We start from the raw sequence: 24,802 nt of genomic DNA, 5'->3' as shown, positions 1-24,802 counted from the left end.
TTAGGACCTTGCCTTCCTTGAGCTGGATTGGCTGTGCCTCTGACCTCCAGCAGTACTGCCTCTGCTTCTGGCCATGCTGCCTCCAAGTCTCTCTTCTGACTCCTCTGAGACCAGTGAAATTTATTTCACTTGAACTTCTCCCCATGATCTCTTCTGTGAACTTTGACAGAACCATCACATTTCAGCCCGCTGGCTGTGTCTAGCTATGAGGTCCTACTGCAGGATGGAGACAGCCCCTCCGACTTTCACCTTGTGCCACATCATTCACGTAATCTGATGCCTGTTACTGCCACCGCCACCACCACCACCCACCCACCCCCATCACACACATTCCTGACAATGGGTCAGAAGGCGGCTGAGGGCTTGTCCAGTGAGCATCAACATCTGTAGACCTTTGTCATCTGCAATTCAAAGCCATGGGGAAATTTTGCGGACAAAAAGATGGGAACCCTGAGCCACCAACCAAAGATAGCATAGATCACCAACCAACCCACTATTCAGCGGTTAGCCTGCAGTCTAACGGAATACAAAAATGTCCAGTACCGTTTCCCCAGGGTGCTCTGTGATATAATGGAAGCTGGATAGTGAGCTAGCATTTGGAAATACATTATAATTGCACGCTGCTTTTCACTTGTGCAACCACAGCAATGGTTACCATGCAATTACGTGTCACCATATACAAATGACAGTGCAGTTACAGTAACTTTGCCAATTACAGGGAAATTGCACCCACTATGCTAAGAGGTTTTCATTCAAACATAATTCAGGAACCCAAAGAACAGGGAGAAAAGTTACTCAAATTGACTAGAACTGGTACAGGCGCTTGGATTTTAGGTCTGTAGTTTAAGCATCAGTTCAAGGACTGGTGTCAAGTTTCCAGTGCTGCAGAATCTTAATGTAGTACAGACTTTTTATGCCTGCATTTATGTTCCTGCTATACTGTGAGCATAAGGCTTCCCAACAGTCTATACCATGTACGTCCACGTCGTAAAATTTGTAATTTCCTGAAGAGGAGGCTGCCTTTCCTACAGAGACCTACAGGTTTCTTTAGTCTTTAGACCTTTTGCTCAGCAGAGCTGGGTGATTATTAGTAACAAGTAAATGTTGCTATACATTTAGTACTTTCTAAGTCCTGACTTTCTCAATGATTAGCATACCTAAAGATGTGTACAATGTACATTGGTTAGTGAACCTCCAAAAGTTTTCTAGACCACAACATTCAACATTTTAAGCAATACTGGCAGTAAGTTTGCTTTCCTTACTTTCTGCTGGAGATGCAGATCTGCATCTGCTGGAGATCTCTCCCCGGAGATGCAGACCACAGCTTTCAGGGTCTGCTGACTCTGTCACAGCCACAAAGCTAGTGAGCAGCAACTACAAATGCTTTCCAACCTGTGGCTTGCTCTCGAACTCCTGTTCCCACTTTTGCTATGTGTGTTGCCTTGCAACTGGCATGGGATAGCAGCATTTCTGCTCTGGAAGCAGCGCTGGGCTATCAGGGGGAAACAGTTCATGCCTCCATGGAGCAAAGTCTGGAAAGCCCAGAGAAGCACATCATAGATACCAAGAGTGTAATGTCATAATAACTTACTTGCTTCTTGGTCACTTGCAGAGAAGACACTCCTACCATTACAAAGGAAGATGCAATAAGGATCCAGCCTGGAACACCAACAGGTTAATGAATCTATGTTACTGGCAGATGATGTACTGACACCCACTTCACCACATCCCTCAGCTCCTATGTGAACTTCACCTCCAAGTGCCTGCCAGGAGAAACAGCCACACTATGTCCAGATACACAAGGTGAGGTGCGGAACAGACTCGGATACTTGGCAATATTTTTTACTGGGATATTTACAGTCTCTGTGTTTAGATGTTGTAACTTAAGTGATATTTCAAGTGCCTTGCTTAGACCCCAAGAGTCTGATATAGTCAGGGAAGAGAGACAGTACCTCCAGCAGCAACGCAGCGTCAGACTGAGATAGTACAAACACTCCCATTTATGGAGGTCTTCACATCCCACATCCCAAACAGCGTCGCTGTGTCAGCCAGATCTCCCTTTTGCATACGTCATTTCCATCCCCTCAAAAAAATTTCCAGCATTACCATTACAAATCTGAGTGTTAGCACACCAAGCCACACAGCTGGAATGAAAATCACACAATCACAGAATGGTGGGGTCAGGAGGGACCCCTGGAGCCCCCCCAGCCCAGCCCCTGCTGAAGCAGCTCTCCCAGAGCGGGCTGCACACAGTCACGTCCAGGGGGTTCTGAATGTCCCCAGAGCAGGAGACCCCACAGCCTCTCTGGGCAGCCTGTTCCCCTGCTCTGGCACCCTCACGGTAAAGAAGTTCTCCCTCCTGTTCAGGTGGGGCTCCCTGTGCTGCAGCTTGTGCCCGTTGCCCCGTGCCCTGTCGCTGGGCACCCCTGACAAGGGCCTGGCCCCATCCTCCTGACACTCGCCCTTGAGATGGTTGTAGATATTGATAAGATCAATCAGATCCCTGAGGTGCGGGGTCACTGAGGTTTATCCCCTTACAGGTGACAACCGTACCTACAAACAAGAAGGATGGATGAACCTGGCGAGCAGCAAGTGTGCCTATAAAAAGGAAGCTGAGTTCTTCTGCAGTCCCATAAACTTCCCTTTGCTGGCTCAGAGGCTGGACAATCATATGGATGAGGCACTGAAGGATAAACAGAGGGATATGATCTCTGTGGCTTTCAGCTCAGCACTTTCCATGAGCTTTAAAAAATTCACTTAAAATTTTTCACACGCACACCATAAAAAAAAAAGATATTATTGTGTGTGGAGACTCTGCCTTTGAAACCGCCATGGTCTATTGGGCAAATAAGCATTTAAGGATTTTTTAGAAGTGAACTATTGATCAAATAAGCTGCTAGAGTTCTTCTGTAAGAACATACTCCAGCAGCAAAGCCGTGTTACGCACCTGAAACACAGTAGCACCAACTTCCCCTGGTGCTGCTGTAGCTAAGATGGGGAGTAAGAGTACCAGAGAAAGAATATCTTAGGTGAAAAGGGTTTTCTGTGTAGGTAGAAAGACACCTTTGAAAGAAGTGCTTGCCAGCTGCTGCATTTTATCCTAAAGGATGTTGCATTTCCATGACTGGCCAAAGGTGGTCTACGTAACAAATGCCTGTAAACATCTACTGCGGTGATGAAAGAGGTGTAAGAAAAGACTGGAGCTCTTTCCTCTGCTAGCTATACCCTGTAAACCTGAGCATCCTTGGGTTTCTCTCAGGCATGTCCATCCAACAGAGACACCTAACAAAGAGACATTCCCTTCCCCAAGTTAAAATCTCCCATGTCCACCTTCACCAGGTGGACACAACAGCCACACTGCAGGGCTCTTCCAAGGTAACCACAACAATACCCTTGCTGTCTGTTGCATGCAACATTGAAGGGTGTAGGACCTTTCCCTTGCTGACCTGTCCTCCCTTTCACAGACAGTGTGCCTGGCCCGTTATCTCCCAACACTTGCTGGCAGCAGAAAGGTTAAACCAGCATTTCTGGAGCATTTCTGCTAGCTACCGGGCACCCCTCATTCCCATTCCAGTGACGAACACCAGCACCTTGCCGGATAGAGTCCAGCTGCCTCCCTTATGCCAGCACCACCAGAGATTCTCCACTGAATCACAATTACTATAATTATTATTTTGTTACACAGACAAAATTATCATTTGGGCTGCAAAATGCCACACGCACCAACAGTGCTATAGAAATTAAACAACAATGCTGCTTTGCATGCAAGCAACACCTTCTCCCAGAGATCCCAGAGCCTCTTAAAAGCATTAATTAAGCCTCACCACAGTCCTGTGAAGGTAAGCTGACTGTTGTAATGAACAACATGTATGTGCTGTTGCTCTTCAGCAGGGGGAAATTGAGTGAGCTTGGCTGGGTACAAGAGGCCCCAGCTTGCTCACCAGATACAAGTCATGCCAAGCTCCAGGGCTGCACATCTGTATCAAGGAGAACCAAATTGTGCCTGGTCCTATCATCTCACAGGAAATGAATTTAAAGAAGCCTCGTTATCAGCTTAAACAACAAACTAAAGCACTCGAGCCCTGAAAAGAAAAATCTCCCACTTGCTGCCTCTATCTGTGCAGATAGATCTCGGTACTTGAGGAATTCAGAGCAATTCAGAGCACTTCTGTCAGTCGAGTATAGTAGATTCACTGAAGCAGTTACACTCAGCCTGCTCCTGTGGCTGACGCAGGGCTGGGGAAGCGGCAGGCTGCAGCCAGCCTCAGAAGCAGGGACACCACGACAATCCCAGCCCTGTGCTTCTTGGCGCAGGATCCTGACCAATAGCCCCTACCCGCTGGTAAGTGCTGGGTCATTCCCTCATTAGGAGCAGTACGCTTTTATTATTCCCTTCCACACGCTCCCTCACTCTGCCTCTCCCACTCTCTGTGTCTAAATACACGCCTGGCTAATATCGCTTGTTTACAGGATAAATCAGCTGAACAAATCCTATTATATTTTGGAACACTGACAATAATGGGGTAATGACATTGAAACAGGGAAAATACGATGTTGTTCCTACTGATCTAATGTCACCCACATGCTCTATCAGCTATGCCAGCTCCAGTACTGCATGGAAGAATCAGAGGTCTCTCTGTCTTTCTCTGGTGGTACCATTTAGTTGCAAGTGTATCTGGGTGTCTTGCCTTGCCTGTGTTTTAAGTACTACTTTAAATATTTTAGATGTTATTAGAATCTGCACCATAAAGCAGAAAATATTGGGGCTGCAATGTTTACTAGCTCCAAAACTGAAGCAACTGGGTGCTGGTGGCCCAGGGAAGATGTTAAGTCCTACATGTCATGTAGTTTTCTGAAGCAGAAAGATGCAACATGGGTCTGCATTTCAGCAAGCAACAATCATCCACTTCCTTACATCTATCTGTGCAACAAAGCAGAGCTGAAGAGGACAGTTCAGAGGCAGATGTGTGCAGGGCACCGAGGTCCCCCACTTCAGCCTGATCTTGCACATATCTACCCAGCCAGGTCCGTGCTGGCTCTGCAAACACCACATTTTGTCTCAAAGCTGTTGTCACGTTACTCAAAGACTGGGCCAGTGCTAATAAAATGCCTCTCAGGCAAACTTACAGCAGAACCATATCCAACATTAGCACAGCTATGTAGATGCCAGGCTGGCAGAAATATGGTCAGATGAGATTTGGCCAAGTCTCTGTAGTTACAACAGCCTTTCTCATGTCCACCTTCACACCAGTCCTCCAGCATCTGTATTATCCTACCTGGTATAATGGTGACCCATGTTTCCATCCAATTTAGATAAATAAACACGCTTGTTTTGGGGAGAGGAAGGGGGAGGTCTTATGTCCTGACATATAAAATAAATAGACATGCACATTAGATCATTCCCAGATGCTAAACATCTTTGCTGATTCTGAGACAGATCCTGAACTATTTTTCACCCCGACAGCTACACTTGCATCAGGCAAGTGAGAAAGGGTCTGTGCAGGATCTGGCCCAGAAAGCAATGCTGAATCCAGCATACCCTCAACCCCCTCCTCAACAGAACGGTTATTGTACAAACTCCAGTGCCCGCCTGCCCCCAGCCCGGAGGTGCTTTAAATAGCATTGGGCTCATGAAGGGAGCTGGAGTCACTTTGCTTCTGGCTTTTCCAGGACAGCTGGGTTTTGCTTGCTGTTGTTTTTTTGTTTTCTTTTTTTTAAAAAAAAAAAAAAAAACAAACAAAACCAACAAAACAAACACAACAAAACCTGTTGCACAATCAGTCCCACTGGCCTGCAAGGCAGCCTCCTGGTGAGGCAGTACAAGGTCATGTTTGAGAAGTAGCTGATCTCCCTGCATGGAAGAAAATGCGAGGAGACCATATGGAGCCCTCCAAAAATGCAAGGCTGAGCCACAGGCGACCGCAGGGCTCAGCCACAGAAGAAAACAGCCTGGGTTGCTGGCGGGGGGGGAGCAGCAAAAATCAGTTCCCAGAAACAAATCCGATTATCCATGTGGCAAGCAGCAGAGGCAAATGGTACAAGCAGCAATGGAGAAGCTGGCACCTTGCTCACCTGCAGAAGCAGCTACTGGGGCACCACCAGGACCCAGGACTGATGCTGAGCTGCTCAGGCAGAGTCCAGAGATGGGACTGATGATGGGGGAGGGAGCTGCGCCTGAAATATCTCAGACACAACAGCGACTCAGCAGCCTTGGGCCCTGCTCTGTCCTCAATGAACATGTTGTGTGAGTGAGGGAGGTCAACCAGACGCAAGGAGCCAGGAGAGAACAGCACTGTGCACGGGTTTGGCGCCTGGCCACTTAAAGGCACAGGGTTTCCTCTGGCTTTATGCTTGGGAAGTAAATAAATAGTTTTGAGAAGGAGGTTGTTTCCAAAGCATGCTGCTTTTCCCCCCTCCCCCGCCAGGAGAAGCAATGAGGATTTTGGAAGCAGAGGTTGCAGGCTGGGGGTGTGATAAGAAGGTAATTAATTACCACCAGCATTATTTCTGCATGCACACTGATCTGAAAGTATCCTTTCAAGGGCAGGTGTTTAATACAGAGGAACATACTTAATACCTCAAATGCAATCATCCTCTCCATACAATTAGCCCCTGGTTTGCAGCCCTCAAGTGCCAGCTTCAGTTGATGTAGGTGCTTAAGGGGTTTTGTCTTTCTCTCCCCCAGAGCCTCCAAAGCCACTTTTCTTCCTGCCTGGAGTGCAGAGCACTTCACAGAGGCAGGGAAGTGTCCTTATCCCTGCTAGCTGAAAGCAGAGAGGTGGCACATGGGAGGAAGGACTTCCACCGAGGAAAAAGTGAAGATGAACCCATGTGGTGCCTTGAGAAACCCCTGCAAATGAGCTCCCACCAGGTTAGCATGTGCATGCCTACCTGAACAAGCGGTGGGTTTTTGAGGATGTCCACAGGACTGGGATGTTGCCAGCAGCTATACCCAGGCTGAACTAAGAGCTCATGCAGAGACTGGAGAGGTCTGGTAGTGCTCACCCAGCACTGCTCAGCCATAGGCACATATATGGATTGAAAAGCCAGGAGGGTCTCATTACAACAACTCATTAGACCCCAACCATCATGTCCCTAGCACGAACACTAAGCATGCTAATCAATGAATTAGTGCTAATTAGTTAACAAGACTGCTGGTCATCCCACAGAGGAAGGGCTAGGGAGACTTCCCTAATCTAATTACAGAGGTGCCAGGACCTTGCTCAGGATAGTGGAGATTTGAACTCAGCTGTTCTCCATTAGCCTGAGGAGCATGGCCCTAGATATTTCTGGTTACTTCCACCACTGATGACAATCATGAGAAATACCAGCCACATTGCTGGAGAGAGCTCACTGCTCTGCTTTTGTCTGAGCTGCCTCACGTAGCAAGATAATGTGACATTCCTCTCCAACAAAGTATCTTTCACCCCAGAGCACAGCCAGCTTTGCAGCAGAGATGATGGTCAGGCCTGCTGGAGGTAGACAAATGAAAAGCAGGAAGGTGCGTGGGGGAGATTTGCAAGTCACAGAGGTCAGCTGCAGAAACCCTAAGCTGGCACCCTGCCCCTTCCATTAAACCCCCCAGCCACTCCAGCTCCCAGCATCAGCAAGAGGACGCTTGTTGCCTCTTACCAAAGTTGCTGGGCTCAGCAGGTCACTCCAACAACATGCTCCGCACACAAGCACTCCAGCTCCCATCCAACACAAACTGATGTGACCAATTATACAAATACAGATCTGGCAGTAATAATCCTGTTTGCTCTGTCTCCAAGTCTCCAGTGGGCATTCCAGAGAGACATTACTGTATTTCTGAGGCTACTGCCTTTGCACAGACTGCACTGTCTTTTGGTTTTGTTGGGGTTTTTCTTTTTTTTTTTTTCCCCTTGGTTCCTGCTCTTGCTTAAATCTTCAGAGGAAGGAGAAGAAAGCACTACTAAACACTGACCAAGAACTGACCTCAACTGACCACGAGCCCTTTGGATGACAAACATGAGCCTGTGTAATTTGGAGTAAAGACATGTACGCAACACTCTTGTGCCTGGTCTATCCAATAGAGATGAACAAAAAGACCTATTGTGCAAGCACGAGTGGCATTGACATTCACAGAGATTTACTTAGGATAGCCCAACTAGCAAGCAGTGACACTACGAGGTCTAATGAAATCGATAGCTCGTTCCTGTGACTGAGTCATTCCCCTGGGAAAGCAGCAGCCTCACATACCGGCCAGCCCAGCTGGGAGAAACGGGCAGGGGCTGTGTGGGCAAAATGTCAAAGCAGCAGTATCGCATGGACCTGCTTCCACACGTTCCTCTTCCCAAGGTCTAAGCAAAAGTTAACACTCACTTTCACCCCAACCTTTCCTGTTAAGGGAAAACGATGGGGGAAATGACAGATAGAGACCACAACTCCCGTTTTTTAGTTTGTAAAGTGATTTTTTCTTTACTTTGAAATGCTCCTTCTTTCTAAATGACCCTGGTTTTCTGTCCCCCATACCAGAGGAACACAATAGCAAAGATGATATTCACTCTTCCAGCAATAGGTAGGAATGTTGGGTGCAGCACTAAGACCCAGGAGTCCCTGAGCTGCAACTGCACTGCAAGTTATGTTTTATTGTGCCTTAGCCAACCCTCCTGTAAAACAGGGGTAATGCTGCTCCCCATCCTGGTCTCTCAGAGATGCTCTGTTAGACCTGTGCCCCGTTAATACCAATGATGACAAATGCAAGCCCTGGGAGGAAGAGGAAGTCATGAAATAGGCTGTTTATAGGAAAATCTTGGCTACCCCATCACCAACAGTGGCGCTGCCAGGAGTCAAAATGACTGTCCCATACCATATGCAAAGCCCTTCTAAGACCTGAGCTAGAAATGACCCTTCCTAACCCAGCGGCATGGAGCAGAAGAATGCCCATGGATCAGTCCCAAGCACCATTCATCCCAGGGAGAGGTGTTCATGCTGCTAAAGCAAAATGCCTGTGCACCCAGTTGGCATCCAGACATGCTAGACAGCCACCTATGGAAGGACTAATCGGCAATATGCCCTCTACAGCTGCCTCCTGCATTCAGTTAAACCCTGTTGAGTACAGCGCTGCTTGCTTTGGTGGGTGTCAAACATCTCAAATGGGCAAGGGGGATGCAGGGAAAGTGGGAGGAAGCAGGAGAGCGGAGTCCACTTGTGGAACAGATGGATGGAGGAGATGCAGGACTCTCAGGGATAGGCACCCGTATCTGCAAAGATGTTTTGGGGAGTTACTGACTTAGGCTTGTCCTGAAGCATTAGAAGCACAGGAAGCCTCTATAGCCAACTCACTTGTCAGACAATTACTTGGGTCCCAAACATCCACTTTGCCTGCCCTCTGCTAGCAAAGTGTTGGAAAAATATTGCCTGGCTTTTTACACAAGGTCTTTTGTTGGCTGGTCAGCTTCAAAAACATTTCTTTTCTCCCTTAAGTGACAGCATTGCCATGAAAAACAGGAAGAGACTGAATACAGTAATTTAAACAGTCAAACTCCATTTCCTGCCAAAAGGAAAAGAAAATACCGGCAAAAGGCAGAAGCCGGGCAAGAGTTGGGGACAGACACTTTGATTATCTTGGACAGATTATTTGCACTGTGTATCCGGTAAAAGCTACAGCGATGGAGGTGACACCTTTTCATTTCAGGGACTGGAGTCTGTTAGGCTGCAGAGAGGCAGGTGATGCTGTGAGGCAGATCAGGCTGGTGAGGAGATCAGGAACTGCAATAGCAGCCCTGGGTTCCAAACAGCTCCTAAGCTGACAGCCAGAATCACATGCCAATGACACACTGTTTGGGACATCACCGCAAGCCAAAGCTCCAACAAGGATCCCCATTCCTCTCATCACCCCAGCAGACCCTGCCATCCTCATGCTGCTTTAGAGTCAGTCTCCAATACCCTCCTCTTCTTTATGCATGATTGTATGTCCCACACCTGCTCGACCACCAAGGTAGAGGGGAAGGCTCTCCTGCCTCCACTACTGAGCATCCCTGTAGCACAATTGTCACTGGGCTCCAAAATACACCTATTGTTTATGCTGTCTCATAGTAATAAAAAAAAATAAATCAACAAGTCTCCCAGTCATCAAGTCCTGTACTATAATGGCCATTTACATCTCCATCCTCCTCCTAAACTACTTTTTTTTTTTTAAAGAAACTCAGTATTTCTCAACTGTATCAACAGTTAATTACGATGTTTATGAAGTATATTTAAACGACAGCCTTCTTTATCCAACATAAATTGTTTTCTGTGTTAAGAAGCCAATTTTTCCCTGCAGAACAGCCCTTCCTTCTGCCAGCAGCCTGCATGCCCATACAGCCGCGCTCCCTCTGCTCCATACATTGATGCGCCACAGAAGCAGTCACATTCTGGGGACACACAATGCTCTTGCTAGAGTACCAAAGGGGATGAAGGTGCTCTCTGTGGCTATATAAGTAGGCATGGCTTCCATATCAGGAGAGGAGATTTAGATTAAACCCGGGGGAAAGCTTCCTAGCAGCAAAGAGAGATCATGTATGGAAAGGAATCTCCACTGCTGGAGGTTAAGAACAGGTGAGACAAACATCTGTCAGAGATGTTATAAGTAGGGCAGAAGGGCAAATCAGATGACCTAATAAGACTCTTTTTCCCAACCTCATTTTTCCTCTCATTATATGAATTTCTAAGCATTTGGGGTCAAGTATACTGTTTTAATACGAGATAGCTTATATTAAAAGCTTATATAAAAAATAGCTTATAATTAATAGCTTATATTAAATTCTTTTCCTCTTATTATATGAATTTCTAAGCATTTGGGGTCAAGTATACTGTTTTAATATAAGCTATTATCTTGTATTTGCAGAGAGGAAAACTAGAGAGTTATTATCTGGAACTGTTCATCATCTGCGTGAGCACTGCCAACTTGCAAATCAACTGCCCAGACATAAAAATCCATCACTTTTCGTGATTTATGCTGAAGATTTATGGGAGGACTGCTACAATGCAAGGACAGGGGAGGAAGGAACATTAAGGATCCTCCACTCATCTGTGGACTTTTATATTTCTCATTCTGGAAATTCTTCTATCGTACTGCTAACCACTGCAACATGCACACACGGTGGGCACGAGAGCAGCACAGGCTCATTGCACAGTTGTAGCTCTATCCCTTGCCTTCACATTGGGTTTGCAAACCAGACCAAGGTGAGTCTTCTGGACATCCAGCCCTGTAGGACATCTGAAGACCAAACATCTCCTGCTGCGTGTTGACCATGAGACACGGTGCATCCAGCCCAGCTTGCTGTCAGGTCCTACACAACCTCAACTTTCCCCAGCTCCAGCTGCACCAACAAAGTTGCCTGACCAGAGAAGCTGCAGACTCTGCACTGTACTGCTCCAGCCAAGCACACTGTTCCCTCACATGCCCGTAACTATTTGTGTGCATATTGCAGGTTAGGAGAGCTGTGCTGGAAGTGGTCCCCAAGAGACTTCTCTTGCCCTGAAGCAGCCTTGAGCAAGCATTACACCAAAACAGGAGCAGAAGCATCCTAACATGTGCATCTCTGAGTCAGTTATCACCCTATTAGAAAAATACTTGTTATTAGAAGCCAGACCTGACCATGCACCAAAAGGTGAGGACAGTGTGGTGAGCCCAGCTCCATAATTCATGGTCCCACAGTTAATAACACAAAGAAGGGCTGGAATATGGCTTCTAATAGTGTTTCTCTGAGGTACTTGGTGAGGATTTCCCACAGTTCGGTGCCAGGCACATCAGCTTTATCTGTTCACATGCAGGATTTCAGCTGCTGACGGCAGGGCAGCAGAGCTGAAGTTCCTGTCCAGCCTTGATCGCATGCAGGTTAAGCCTCTATTTGCACCACCAGAGAAATATTTGACATCCACACAAAACCAGGGAAAGTCTCACTGATGGATTTGCAATTGCTTTTAGAGCTGCTTCAAATGTGTGCTAAAAGGCAGAGCAGCGGTGCTGGTGGATGGCTGGCCAGCAGGACATCAGCAAAGGAGACAAGGTCCTCACAGACATATATCCAGGCTCCAAAATACTTCACCAACCATCACATATTTTCCAAGCTTAGCAGCTGGACTCTGCAACCCTTACAGCAGCCAAGTCACTAATACCTCTTCCTCGGGCAGCACAGCTGATCTCAGACAGGGCTTACCAGCAGCTCTAAGCAGACTCATTTAAGGAAAGGACAGCTCACTTGGTTACACTTTTCAGACCCCTGTTTTTCCTTCAAGGATCTCCAAGCTCTTTTTCCAGCTGGGAAGTATTAGCATCTCTAATCCACCATGAAGAAATGCAGTCACAAATGTGCTTTAACAGTTTCTCCCACTGTCACCTAGTTCCTTGTCCTTTCCCCAATCTCTGCATTACTGGCCCTCCAAATTCAGACTGGTATGTCAGTCTTCTTAGACCAGGACTCACCCCAAGGGACACAAGAAATCTGCTGGCTTTTTTGCTCCTGTGTAAAACCACAGATGCCAGGTGAATGAGAGATTTCAAACCTCCCGATTTGAGAGGTCCAGTATTGCAAACATTACTATGGAGCACAAGCAGAGCAGATTTGCAAATGCATAGAGAGGCTTAACAGCCCAGGAAAAACTCCAGTGGGAAGCTCCCAGCTTAAATCTAAAGGCAGCTCTTTGAATGTGCGGAGGCCTTGAGGCTAAACAAAAAAAAAAAAATATCAAAGCCAGATTTGGGCACAGACTTTCTCTCTGTGCAATGCTCTATAGGGAGCTTTGCAGGTCCAGGCAGAAGGGATCCCAACTAAAATGAAGGACTTGTCCCTCCACACGTTCATCTTCGGACTGTAAGAGCAGTGCAAGGTCAAGCAACAAGTGCTGAGGGCACTGGTGTAAAGAGAAATTATGGCGGAGTAAGGTAGGACCAGTCTCACTGCAATGAGGTTTCCATCTGTGTTCCTCTTGGTCTGTCCTTGTCCTGCAAAGGAACAGCAGCAGGGATCTCCCAGCAAAGGAGGCTTGAGTACAAAGGAAAGCTGGAGCAATCCCATATCCCAGGCCCTGACTGCCTTGAGATTATGAGGCAGGAAAGCGCTCTGGTGTTTCTCCATATTCCCTTTGCTCAGACTTGAACTTGCCTCTCACTTGAAAGAGCTAATTAAGGGAGGAAATCAAAGCCCAGAGAAGCAGCTATTACAGCAGCCTGGGTGTGGTGCCGGCTGTAATGCCGACTTCTGTGCATGGCATCAAAGCCAGCTGTGTGCTGGCAGGGCTGATGCACAGTTCTGCAATGACACTTAATAAACCAACAGAACAAACTAAGACCATGCCTTAAGACCATTCGTAGGTCAGGTAGACCAGACTCTTCCCCAGTCCTGCCCTTAAAACTTGCAGCATTTAACCCTTGATCTGCAGCCAGGCCTTAATTTTGCAGTGCAAAGGCAACACAGAGCTGGCTGGAAACTGAAAGCTGAAGGACTGTGGTAGTTAACGACCAGTGCTTCTCAGCCCTTGAAGAAACCAAGCCCTGGCTTCACCAAGTTCCGTGAACAAAATCTGCTCCAACACCAGCCCAGGAAAATAAAGTTACACCAGCAGACACAGAAAACAGCACAAGCCATTGACATTATTAGGTCCTGGTTTGATTTCTACATTTGAGCCAAAACTGCTCAAGGAAATGCAATTTCACCCCTTATGAATTGCACAGCAAAGTAACTGCAACAGGCAAATTCCTCCTAAGGATTTACAGGCCCCTTGGCTTAGTTCATCAGCAAACATCGCATAAGGAAATCGATACCTCCCTCATGGATACCTGTCCATGAGAAATCTGAGGTACAAACTGGTTAATTTAGGTGGTATGGTAAGCTGGAGGCAGAGCCAGGACTGAGAGGAGGCAGTCTCAGTTCCTTAGTCCCTGCTCTAAGATCTGTGAGCACACGAGGAGATTAAGGTTGGGGGCTTAGGGGCTTCACTTACCGCACTGCTACAGGGAATGTCCTTAACTTTGAGCCAGGCCAGATCTAACGTTCCCTCCCCCCTGTAGCAGGACTGCAGTCTGTCCTTGATGCGATCGTTGATCTTTTTCAGGACAAAGATGCAAAGAGCAGACTCATCCAAGGACTTCATCTTCCTTTTCTGCCCCTTGGAGAAGACTGTGAAGAGGATATCATCCTCAGGGACAACACCCAAAGACCTGGCTAAGATGGCTCCAGCCTTAGACAAGTAGGCTGCCTGGAGCAACCGGTACTCCACCCCGTTCTTCTCACAGCCAATGGGTACCTCAACATAGGAGTTAAAGGCTGTGTCCTCCTTACAAAGCCGGACCAGCTTGGAGGTATAAACCTGCTCCTTTGTGGTGGAGCCAGGTGGTGAGATCATCTCAGGCTGCAGAGTCAGGAAATAGACAAAGTTACCACTGCTGAAGCCATAGATGTAGTAGATATCAAAGTCAGGGATGATGGTAAACGTGTCTGAGGGGATCTTGATCATAGAGGCCACGAACTCGTCATGAAAGACATACGCAAACATCCCATCTGCCTCGGAGTTCTTGGTGAGCTTTCTGCTGGAAATAGTGGGGAAATACTCAGGTTTGCCATCCACAGCAGTGGCAATGAACAACTTGTCATCCATGTTGCTGTAAGAAACAATGACTCCAAAAACAGAGCCACTCTCATTCACTCCAGAGAGATAATGCTCCTTCTTGTGGAAGGGCTCTCCCAGCTTGAAGAGGTCATCCAGCCTCAAAAGCTTACAGATGCCCTGGTAAAGACTCCCACATGCTATCAATCGATTCTCCTTGTAGTCTATGAGGAGCATTTTGTTTATGTTGTTAGTGGGTGTCAAAGGCTCATTGCAGGTTTGGACTATCCTGGGAGGATAACACTTGGGATTATCATCATCAGGACCAGTCTGGTGGGTCACCAGGACCTTCAGGTCACCGGAGAGTTTGTAGATCCTGTTGACAGCTCCCAAGTAAATGTGCCCAGTTCTTTCGTCAACCACCAAGTGATTGAAGTTCCCCTCTGCTTGGTCTCCAGTGAAAGTGATGAAGGGCCTCTTTGGATGGAGTGGCTGCTGCCTACCAAGAGGTGACACTGTAGTAGATAGCAGAAGGTGAGAAACCAGGCAAGTCCATTTCCACATGGCCAGTGACATGATTACAAAGGTTTGTATTCCCAAGGGAACGAGGATTAAGAGCTGTAAGAGTCTTCAAAGCACCAATTCCCTGGCAGATTTTGTCCTACAAGCAAAGAGAAAAGAAAACAAAAATACATTACTATGGAGTATTCCTTCCTCCTCCCTCCTTCACAACCATGCCATCCTCAGAGCATATTTAATTGCTAATCCTCCCTTTCTCGTCTCTGAGCTCTCTACTTAAAACCAGCACAAAGGAACCCCTCCTGAAAGAAAAGTTGCTGGTAGAAAGAGCAGAAATCACATTGCAGAATAATAAATCAGCACCCTTTCACTCTCCATTACACACACATGTGCCCCATGGTGCAGCACAAAAATTCACTGGAAGCCAGAGCAGTACAGAAGGCTGATGGTAGAAACATCAAGCAGTATTGCCGTTTGCACTGCCAGCTTTGACTCAACTGTGTATTTGCTATCTAAGATGGCAGGACTGGAGAAGGATTATTATCCCACTCTTCTGGATGAGGGGCTGAAGCCTAGAGAAGGTCAGGGACCTGCCTACAGGGACAGGTCCAGATGGATGCTGAGCTCTTTTGCAACCCTTGAAGCTTGCCAGGAAGAAGCCAGCTCTGGTCTGACATTAACATCCGTTCAGGGAGCCCTTGGTCCAGGACAGGCCTGTTTGAAGAAGATCTCTGTGGCTTCCAGATCAAAGCTGTCTCATGCCAGCCCAGCGTGGAGTACAGACGTAGAAGCTGCGGTGTGCCAGCCTTCACAGCCACATCTATACAGGGCATGCAGCCAAGCACAGAGTAAGCTGAGCATCAGGTCTTCTCCCTCCCCTGGGCTCTCATAACAAGACTGCTTTCCACCCACCACACAGTCAAGAAAACATTCTCTAAAAGAAAGGCACAGCTCCCCAGTCATCTCAGATGACTGAGGAGAAAGGGTGTGCCTAACTACTAGTAGTAATAAAGTCTAAAGGAACATGAAGTAGGAAAACTAATGACCCAGGGACCAGCCTTTTGACTTTCTAAAGAGAGGGGAAGAGGGCTTCCTTGCATCACTCAGTCTTTTAAAATCTCTCAGGTTTTAACCAGGGTGATGGGAGCAGTATGGGGTTCAAACAGCTTCTGTAATTTCATGACCACATCACTAAACCTCATCCTCGTTCCATGGACATGCATTTGCCTACTCAACACATCCATCTTCTCCCTGTTCCTTTGCTTTTTCATGGCTGCTTCTGTACCAAGAACAGCTTTGGTCCTTTATGGCCCCACAGAGCACATGGGAGATTGAGTCGTATCAACTCAGGTCTCACAAGCCAAGCTCCTTGACAAGTGCTGACTGCACAACCTTTGTTGCTGGTGGCCAGGCTGAGCTACATGAGTCTTTCCTCCCTCCATCCTTCTTTAACATCCAGATCAGAATTTCACAAAACTGTTCTTGATTTTAAGGACACAAGCCAAACCCCAGTACTCTTGCAGCCCAGTGTCCTATCACCTGTCTCAGAGTGACTTTGCTGAAATCAGAGGTGTAACTAGCTGAGCAAAGGTGACAGTCAGCCCTGCACAAGTAGGAGGCAAGGAAAAATAAATAAAAAAAAATATCACTTTTTATAGATCCCAGCAGGAAGGAAGATGTAGCAGTGACACAGGTCTGGATTTGCAGCTTTTTCAAATCTGTGTAATCCTGCTAACACGAGTGGAACTGAAAAATTTACTTAAAGAAATAATTAAGAGAATAAATCCTGTCTTCTTTTGACCTGTAGACTGATTAGATCTGATAGTGGAAAGGGTAAGCCTGGGCTTGTAGAGCATCCACCACTTTTGTGCCACCCCAAATATTTCAGGATCCTCACAGTAGCCAGAATTTCAAAGCTGTTGTATGATCACCTTCACCTCCCACTGCCCTCCCTACTGCAGCAGCCACAGGCATTAGATAGATGACGGACAAAGGTCATTTCACATTTACTTTAGGTGTGTTTACCTAGTTCTCCTTTGCCTTTCTGGTCAAGCAAATATTTAATAAAACCAAGCTTATACTGCAGAGTTTGCAAGACTGTCTCGCGAGCAGAGGAGGATTCACTCTGCAGGGATACACAGGCTGGCCATGCAGGCTTTTAATAACCTTTATTATGATAGATAGAGCAGCGATGGGATGAGCTTTTCCCACACAACCATTCCTCTTTCTGGAGGGGCCACCCTTGAGAGACCAAAAGAAGAGGGAAGCTGTCCAAGCCCTCTGTTCAGAAACATCACATGGCAACCCTGAACATTGGCTCCTGTCACTTAGGAGTTATGATCCATATTTCTAACACACTGACTTGATTGGGTACTAGACAGATCTAGGAAGAAATTATTCTTTTCAAGTACTAAAAAGATACCTGTTTTACCCCTGTATCTCACTCCTCTTAGCCTTGCAGAGCCAGCATAGCTGTAGGACAGGGAAATGGGAACTGCCATGACCCAGAGACAGAAGAGGTAACAAACAACCCCTCTTCTGCAAGAGAGCCCTCTGCCTAAATGTCATCACAACACCCAAGAGCAGAGTTGCACTAAAATAAGTGGCCAACACGGCGTAAGAGGAGATACACTCCAGGTGTGGAGTCTGAGGCCCAAACAGGTGAGAATTGTGATTGACTTTGAGGTGCAACTGTCACTCATAGAGGAAGAAGAAGGTGAGAGGAACATTCCTCCAGGCAAAGACAGCAAATTTGGTCTGGAAACCAGAGAGACCTTAGTGAGAAACTCAAGGAAGGCTGGGTGAGGAATCCCTTTTGCAGCAGATAAGGGTGCTTCAAAAATAGTGAACTTCAGGGGTTAAGATGTTCACCTGCAGAGGAAAGAGCATCAACAGTCTGCCAGCACTGACAGCCACCAGGTAAGCACAGAAACAGCCTTTTGGGACAAAGCAGGGAAAGCAGGAGCCTGGGGCTATCTTGCCTTCTTCCATCAGCCATCTGAGTGACCCTAGGAGCAGGATTTTTCTCTTTACATTGTTGGCGCTCATGCCTTCTCTCCCATCTGCTCATGTTGGTTGCCCTGTACCCTCTGTCCTGGAGTCTCAGTCAGTACTTGAGCCTCTAATGGCTATAATTTATAATTTAGCTTAATTAATAACAGCAGAAAGCAGAGACAGGGAGGACTGGTTGTTTAGCCTGCAGAATAGAGCAGGGTTTGTACTACTCCTTGGTGCATCCTCTAAGGGGTAAGGGGGTTATGCACATCTTTTTATTACCCATGTCTGGAGAGCAAAAATCATAGCAGCTGGGAAGACATAATACAGCACCATGGACATACCCAGTCTCTTAGGCTGCCCAGTTTACAAAAGTGTAATTATAAGAAAAAAAAAAGCAAATAAACAGAAGGCCACAGCAAGCAGGCAGTGAGGTCTGGGCTTAGGCTCTGAGCTGGGCATTTCTAAAATAAACCCAAACCGCCTTCCCACAATGATCAGGCTCTCTTGCTTTTTTTCTCCCCAGAGACGTGGCCAGCATCGATGCCCTAAGTCACCATGTAGGGCTCCTGTGTGAGATCAGAGAGTCCCTCTACATGGCTCCTGCCACAACAGCCTCATCCCCAGAACATTCAAGGTCCCTGGGAAGGTCACACATCCTCTACAGCCCCAGGGATCTGTAGGGAAAGACCTTTTGGTGGAAAGCAACTGGTTTTTTCTCCCTCTATCAGGAACAGCTGTCCCTGCTCTGCTGGACCTTTTACATACAGTGGTGCTACTGAGGAGATGCCACGGGCCATAACAATACCAAGCTTTTCCTTGAGACTGGATCTCCTGGGTGAGTCAATTCATTGTCCCACAGCATAAAACACCCAAGAAACTGCCTACCTCCTTCTCTGACCATGGTTTGGCTGTGGTGCTACACAACCTTCATGAAATGCAGCAAACCTAAAGATAGATATCATTCTTTTCTTCAGAACTGGAGCTACACCAGATTTGAACAGTCTGGACATGAAAATGAAGCAGAGGAAGCCTCCTTGCAAATCCAGTTGTTTCAGACAGGGCTCCATCCATGGTCAGGGGAAGGTCTCAGAGTCAGCTCCCACACAAGATCTCACATGACTCTCTTAGCTGTGGAACTAGTGTCTCAACTCTGACTTGCAAATAAAATATTCCCCATAAGACCCCTTGAACTCACACAGTTTGGTTTAAGGACTGGTTCCCTCCTTGAAGGATAGCACATTATGATGCTACCCTATGGTGTGGTTACTTTTTTACTGTTATTGACCATTTCCAGCAAAGGTTAGAAACCCCCGAGTTAGAGGATGCAGCTTGGTTCTGCTCAGGGATCCCCAGGACACAATCCTAAGACTCTGAAACTTGCAATCCTATGATAGACAGACAGAGTCCTGGACAAGAAAAGTTTGGATGCAAAAAAGCCTAAGAGGAAGAAACTTTCCTAACGTCTTTAACTCAGTTGGTGGCTGTTATTAGATGGGACAGCTAGGGAATGCTGAATACATCCTCAAAATGCAGCAGGTTTCAAGGGGACAAAGTCAAGAAGGATGCACTATGGCTGAGGAAGTAGGAGTAAATCAGCAGTAAAGAGGACACAAAGGACTGGCCTGTCAACGGAGAGGGAAGGAAGAACCTAGGAGAAAGCGTAGAGGAAGAGAGGAAAGAGAGCAGAGGCATTCAGTTTTGACTGACAATCTCACAATAGCCATGGTCACATCCCTGTACCAGAGACTGGCACAGACCCACCCCACTGCAGTGACATCTCCTGAACGGAACATGTCACTGGGTGAACATGGGAAACAACAGCATCTCTCCATTTGGCTCACACACACAACCCTCCTGCCACCACAGGTGACAGAGATTCATATCAGCAGGTCCCCTGCCACAGCCACATGTTGGCAGCAGGGACACTGCAAGGTCAGTGACAAGAGGAATCAGGCATGAAAGCCTGGCTGCAAAAGGCCATGGAAGCAAACCTGCCCTGGGTCCAGCTCCAGCCAGGGCCTCAGAGCAGAGGTACATATTAAAACCCAGAACATGCCCAAATGTGCTGAAACAGAGTGGGAGGGGGAGAAAAGCCACCACATCCTCCTGGGCAGTAGCTCTGACACCACCCCAGAGACGCTGTGGCTGGTGGGATGGGCTCAGTGAGTTTGCCACCATGCAGCACCTGGCTAACAGGAAGCCAACAGCACAGTCCGGGTGGTTAATGAAGCCCAGCATTAATCAGGCAGCACGCTCCTCTGTTTACTTTTGCTCCACTCGGGCATGGCTATTCATTTCCCAGGATGCGGGAGGCTGTGCAGAGATGCTGATGAGGCAGACTCCCAGTGACAGAGCCAGCACAGAGCAATTCAGCACCAAGTGCAGCTACACAATCCCTTTAATCTCAGCTAAAGTTGTTTTTTTTCCTCCTGGCTTCCTTTAATAAACCCCGATTACCATGGATAGAAGCTTTTCTTTGGCATTTGACATGGTAAGAAAACTCACACAGGGACATTGTCAACAGCTCCCACAACAAAGACCAGCTTCTAATTTCAGCTAAATCTTTTCTTCCCTGAACTTGCAACCTGTCCAGCACCTGATGGAAACTGAAGGCAAGTCTCTCTTTGAGGGCATCCTGCATCAGAGCATCTTTTCTTTGGACCTCACCGCAACAAACAGATCCCCACACAAGCTGCAGGTTGTCCCAGATAAAGAGATTAATTTCGGGAGTGGTTTGTTTGCCAGGCACTTAAGGTCAGGTGGGACAGCATGGCCTTCCCTCACCACACAGGTTATTCTACTCAAGCACTCAGATTGTGCCCATCACCTTGTTACCTGTGCATCTGCCAGCAGCGTATTAAATGATGGGATTAAAAATTGCCATGAGTGGGATTTTCTTTCTTTTTTCCAATTCCCCCACGTGATACAACTGCATGCGGATGGCATTTCTGCCTGCATTTCAAACTCTGTTTCCTATCAACAAAAGCAGGTCAGAGCTGTGCTCCTTCAGGCTTGCAAAGGAGAGCAGAGAGGCTTGTAATGGTTTCTCAGTTCCTCCAGGAATTTTCTACACAGAAACTCAAATGAAAGGACACAAATATTCAGTGTCACAGAAACAAGAATGGAGTTTTGAGGTCACGGAAATAACCTAGAAATCCAGAGACCAGGGTTAAGCTCTTTTCTGGAGCAGATTTGGCTGCGAATCTCCACAGCTGAGCACCACCCTCCACAATGCAGCTAACAGCGTTTCCCAGTCTGAAAGTATTCTGAGGATAGAGCTATTAAAATTATTATTACAGTAACTGGGGAAATGTAAACCCCCAGACAAACTAACTATTGTAGCAAGAACACACAAGGTTTGCTTAAAAGTCAGTGACCATGTCACAACAGCACCTAACTTTGTTGACCCTACTTCAAGGAACATTTGTATGAGACCAGACAGGTCCAAAGCACTAGGAAAAGTGAATAAGTGCCAAAACCCAGAGTGTCAGGTTGACTTCTGTTTCCAAGTCTTATTCTTGTCCCCAGCAAAGCCATCGTATACTCCTGGGACTGTTCTCCCCACTACAAAGTTTTTCTCTACTTTACCTCATTGAAGTGCAGCTCTCATGGGGTCAGCAGTGCCAAGTTCACCAAGACATTAAAATGGCATGGGATATCCCTTTGGCTGGTTTGAATCAGCTGTGTCCCCTCCCAGCCTCTTGTGCCCCTCCAGCCCTTTCGCTGGCAGGGCCAGAGAAGCTGAAAAGTCCTTGACTTAGTGCAAGCACTCTTTAGCAACAACTAAAACCATCAGTGTGTTGTCAACATTATTCTCATATGAAATCCAAACCACAGGACTGTACCAGCTACTAGGAACAAAATTAACACTATCTCAGCTGAAACCAGGACAGCACTTCACAGGTAAGGAGACCCTGATCAGCTCTAGACACGAAGAGGAACGAACGCAGCCTCTGCCCCTAAAGGAATGATGAATATTGAAAAGAAAATGAACTGAGTTACATCCCAGCAGGTCTCCCCAGCTTGTATATCAATTACAGCATTTTAGGACAGCCTTAAGAAAACAGCATTTCATTCCTCAGAAGTCAAGCTTATGCTCGCAAATTCCCTTTAAGGCTTCAGGGGCTCTGAAGAGTACCCAAATGAAGTCTTTAAATTTTCTGGACCTGTTCAGATGGGAGCCCTAAACCACCACTTTGATCCTCAAACAGCAAGGAAGGGGCTCTGACCCCAGCTTTCTCTGTGAGTCAGCAGGCAACTATTTTCTTGTTGGCCGAGGCTGTATAGCACAGTTTATGTTGCATTGAATGCCAGTGGGTGGATGTTTCCCCCTGCTTTGCAATCTTGGGAAGATCTGCGAGACACAAGTCCTCTCTCTCTCAGGCTGAAGCCTGGTAATTAGCACTGTATAAATCCATGAAGAGCCAATTCTCATAAGACAGAGAGACCATGCTTCAGCTGCCTCCCAAAAGCCTGGCAGAGATAGTAACTCTGTATTTGCAGTGACTTTGTGATCGCTAGCTATTTTGCTCTCGAGATCTACATGAGATGCCAGCAAGGATGAAACATGGGACTTGAGGAAAAAACAAAACCTTTAGACCTTGATCTACTGGTTGTTGGAGCACCGAGATCTATATTTGGAGGTAGGGAAACCACTTGTAAAGAAGCCAGGAGAGGATCTCCTGGCTTCAGTCTGAGATTTCACTACATATTCAAAAGGCAGCTGGAGCAGAGCAGCCCGAGAGACATGAGGTAAAAGCAACAGAACTGGGAAAATCAGAGATACCAGGACGGGGAATAAGGTTTGGAAATAAAGCTTCAGAGGGATGTAGAGCTGGTGGATTTGCTACACAGGACCAGGCTACCTGCAAACCAGGTGAGCTTCAGTTACCAGTGGCCAGTACTTAACAGTTCAGAGAGCGTGGGACATTCTCCCACGTGAAGAGTGTGCAACCGGCCAGCTGATGTGGTTAAGGCAGAGCACAGCTGTGTACTCGCAGAGACCTGAGATCCTCTAAAGTAAGGACCATCAATCCTGCAACTATACTAAACTTTACAGTCAGAAACAGGCTGAACGTGCAGCAGGAGTAGGAACATAAAGAAAACACTGTTAACAATACTGTATTGCTGGGAGGGAAGTGTCAGATAGAGGTGTGATGAACTTCTCTTCAGTGATGCAGGGTTTGCAGCAGAGGCAAGAACGGTCTCCCTTTATGCTTTATTCAGCATAAAATTTCCTCCTTTCATTTATGGCAGGTGTCCAACCCATTTTGGAGGAGCAACCACTAGCTATGGATGGGGCCAGTGAAAAGATCTGACACAGCAAATCATTCATCTTCAGCTTCCCACGTGAGTGGCTAAAGAGAGCAGATGAGTGAGTACAGTCCCATAAAACAGGGCTGGCTGGACCATCTCTAATCTTAGCCAGATCTCAAGTCCAACACACACATTATCACTATCGGGAAGGAGTAGTGCTGACTGGCATTTGCTTTCCCAAACCTGAAGGAAAGCTTCAGTTTGCTGCAACCATTAGCAATATTTTTATAGTGACATCTGTACTGGAGATTAAAGGGAAAAAGTAAATAAGACAACTCCTTGTTTCATTTTCTCTGTACTGACTAATTCTGACCAAATTCCTAAATGCTCCTGGGTGGGTTTTTATGCACCTATGAACCTCCTGGGCAGACACATGCCATTTATTTTATCACTTTTACGTGACAGCTCTTTCACAAACTGGCCTCTGTCTTTCATTCCTTGAGCAGCTCAGATGAGGGAGAGTCTTTTTCCAGGTTTCTTTAACACCTAGGGCAATTAGGTCCCAGTCTAGTTAGCTGATAACTTGCACGTTAGCTGAAGTGATCTATTTCTGCTAACTCTATGGGCTCAAAAAGATATCTTTAAAAGATGTTAGAAGGCCAGCAAGTCCATACTTTTGCCCCAACATTCACCAGCCCCAAATTCCAGACATCTTCTGCAGATATGAGATTGCTACAGAGCACAATCTCTTCTCTACAAATGAAACAATACAGCACCAAATAAATAATTTTAGAACAATACCAGTCTACTCCATGCTTTATTTGGCTTTCCCTTACAAATTAATAAAAACTGCATTAAAAATGTTTATAACTTAACCATTCTGGCTTAAAAGTACTTTTTGTCAAGTTCAAAACAAAGCTGGGCTCAGTGCAGCTGCTATGTTCAGAGTGAGATTCCCCCCTGAGAAAAAATACTCAAGCTCAGACCAGAGATGTCCTCTTCAGAGCGTTTTGGCTAAAACCTTCTGTCCCCACTTGACTTGAATTTTTTTAAACAGGGTGAAGGGCAGTTGAGATGCCACGTGGTCCAAAAGGCAAATGAAGGGACAGGACTCTGATGGAGAGCCCATGCTTGCGCTAGCAGAGGCATCCAGCTGAGGCAATTTCCAGCTCAGCAGCACTAGGGGGATTGACTCTCCTTACTGTGCCAACAGCTGTAACAGGGCAGTGTGCATGCAGCCCTGACAAGCAGCAGCTTTGCAAGCACTTGCGGGGCAGGGGGACAGTCTGACAACTCTCCCACCACAGTCCCATGATATCCCATTTTACAGACAACATAGGAACACAACAGGTACTTTCAGCAAAGAATCAGCAGCAAAACTCAACCCCTCCTTAAAAAAAAAACAAACACACACACAAAACCCCACAAACCAAAAACCCCAACCCTTACTGAACTATTACTAACCTGCTATTACTTT

General features: G+C 46.7%; 1 protein-coding gene across 3 annotated transcripts in view; it reads right to left on the bottom strand.

The window, feature by feature from the left end:
- PLXNA4 (plexin A4) overlaps nt 1-24,802 on the bottom strand; it is a 455,375-nt gene that overhangs the window by 411,922 nt on the left and 18,651 nt on the right. For all 3 annotated transcript variants that reach the window (XM_027801750.2, XM_005436737.3, XM_027801749.2), the window contains exon 2: nt 13,951-15,214. In XM_027801750.2, the coding sequence (XP_027657551.1) occupies nt 13,951-15,129 (1,179 nt within the window). In that variant the 5' untranslated portion in view covers nt 15,130-15,214. The remainder of the gene's footprint in view (nt 1-13,950; nt 15,215-24,802) is intronic.

This window comes from Falco cherrug, chromosome 5 (assembly GCF_023634085.1).
Source record: "Falco cherrug isolate bFalChe1 chromosome 5, bFalChe1.pri, whole genome shotgun sequence".
NCBI classification, from domain to species: domain Eukaryota; kingdom Metazoa; phylum Chordata; class Aves; order Falconiformes; family Falconidae; genus Falco; species Falco cherrug.
Note: the sequence above shows the minus strand (reverse complement) of the source record. Positions and strands in the feature narration are given on the sequence as shown.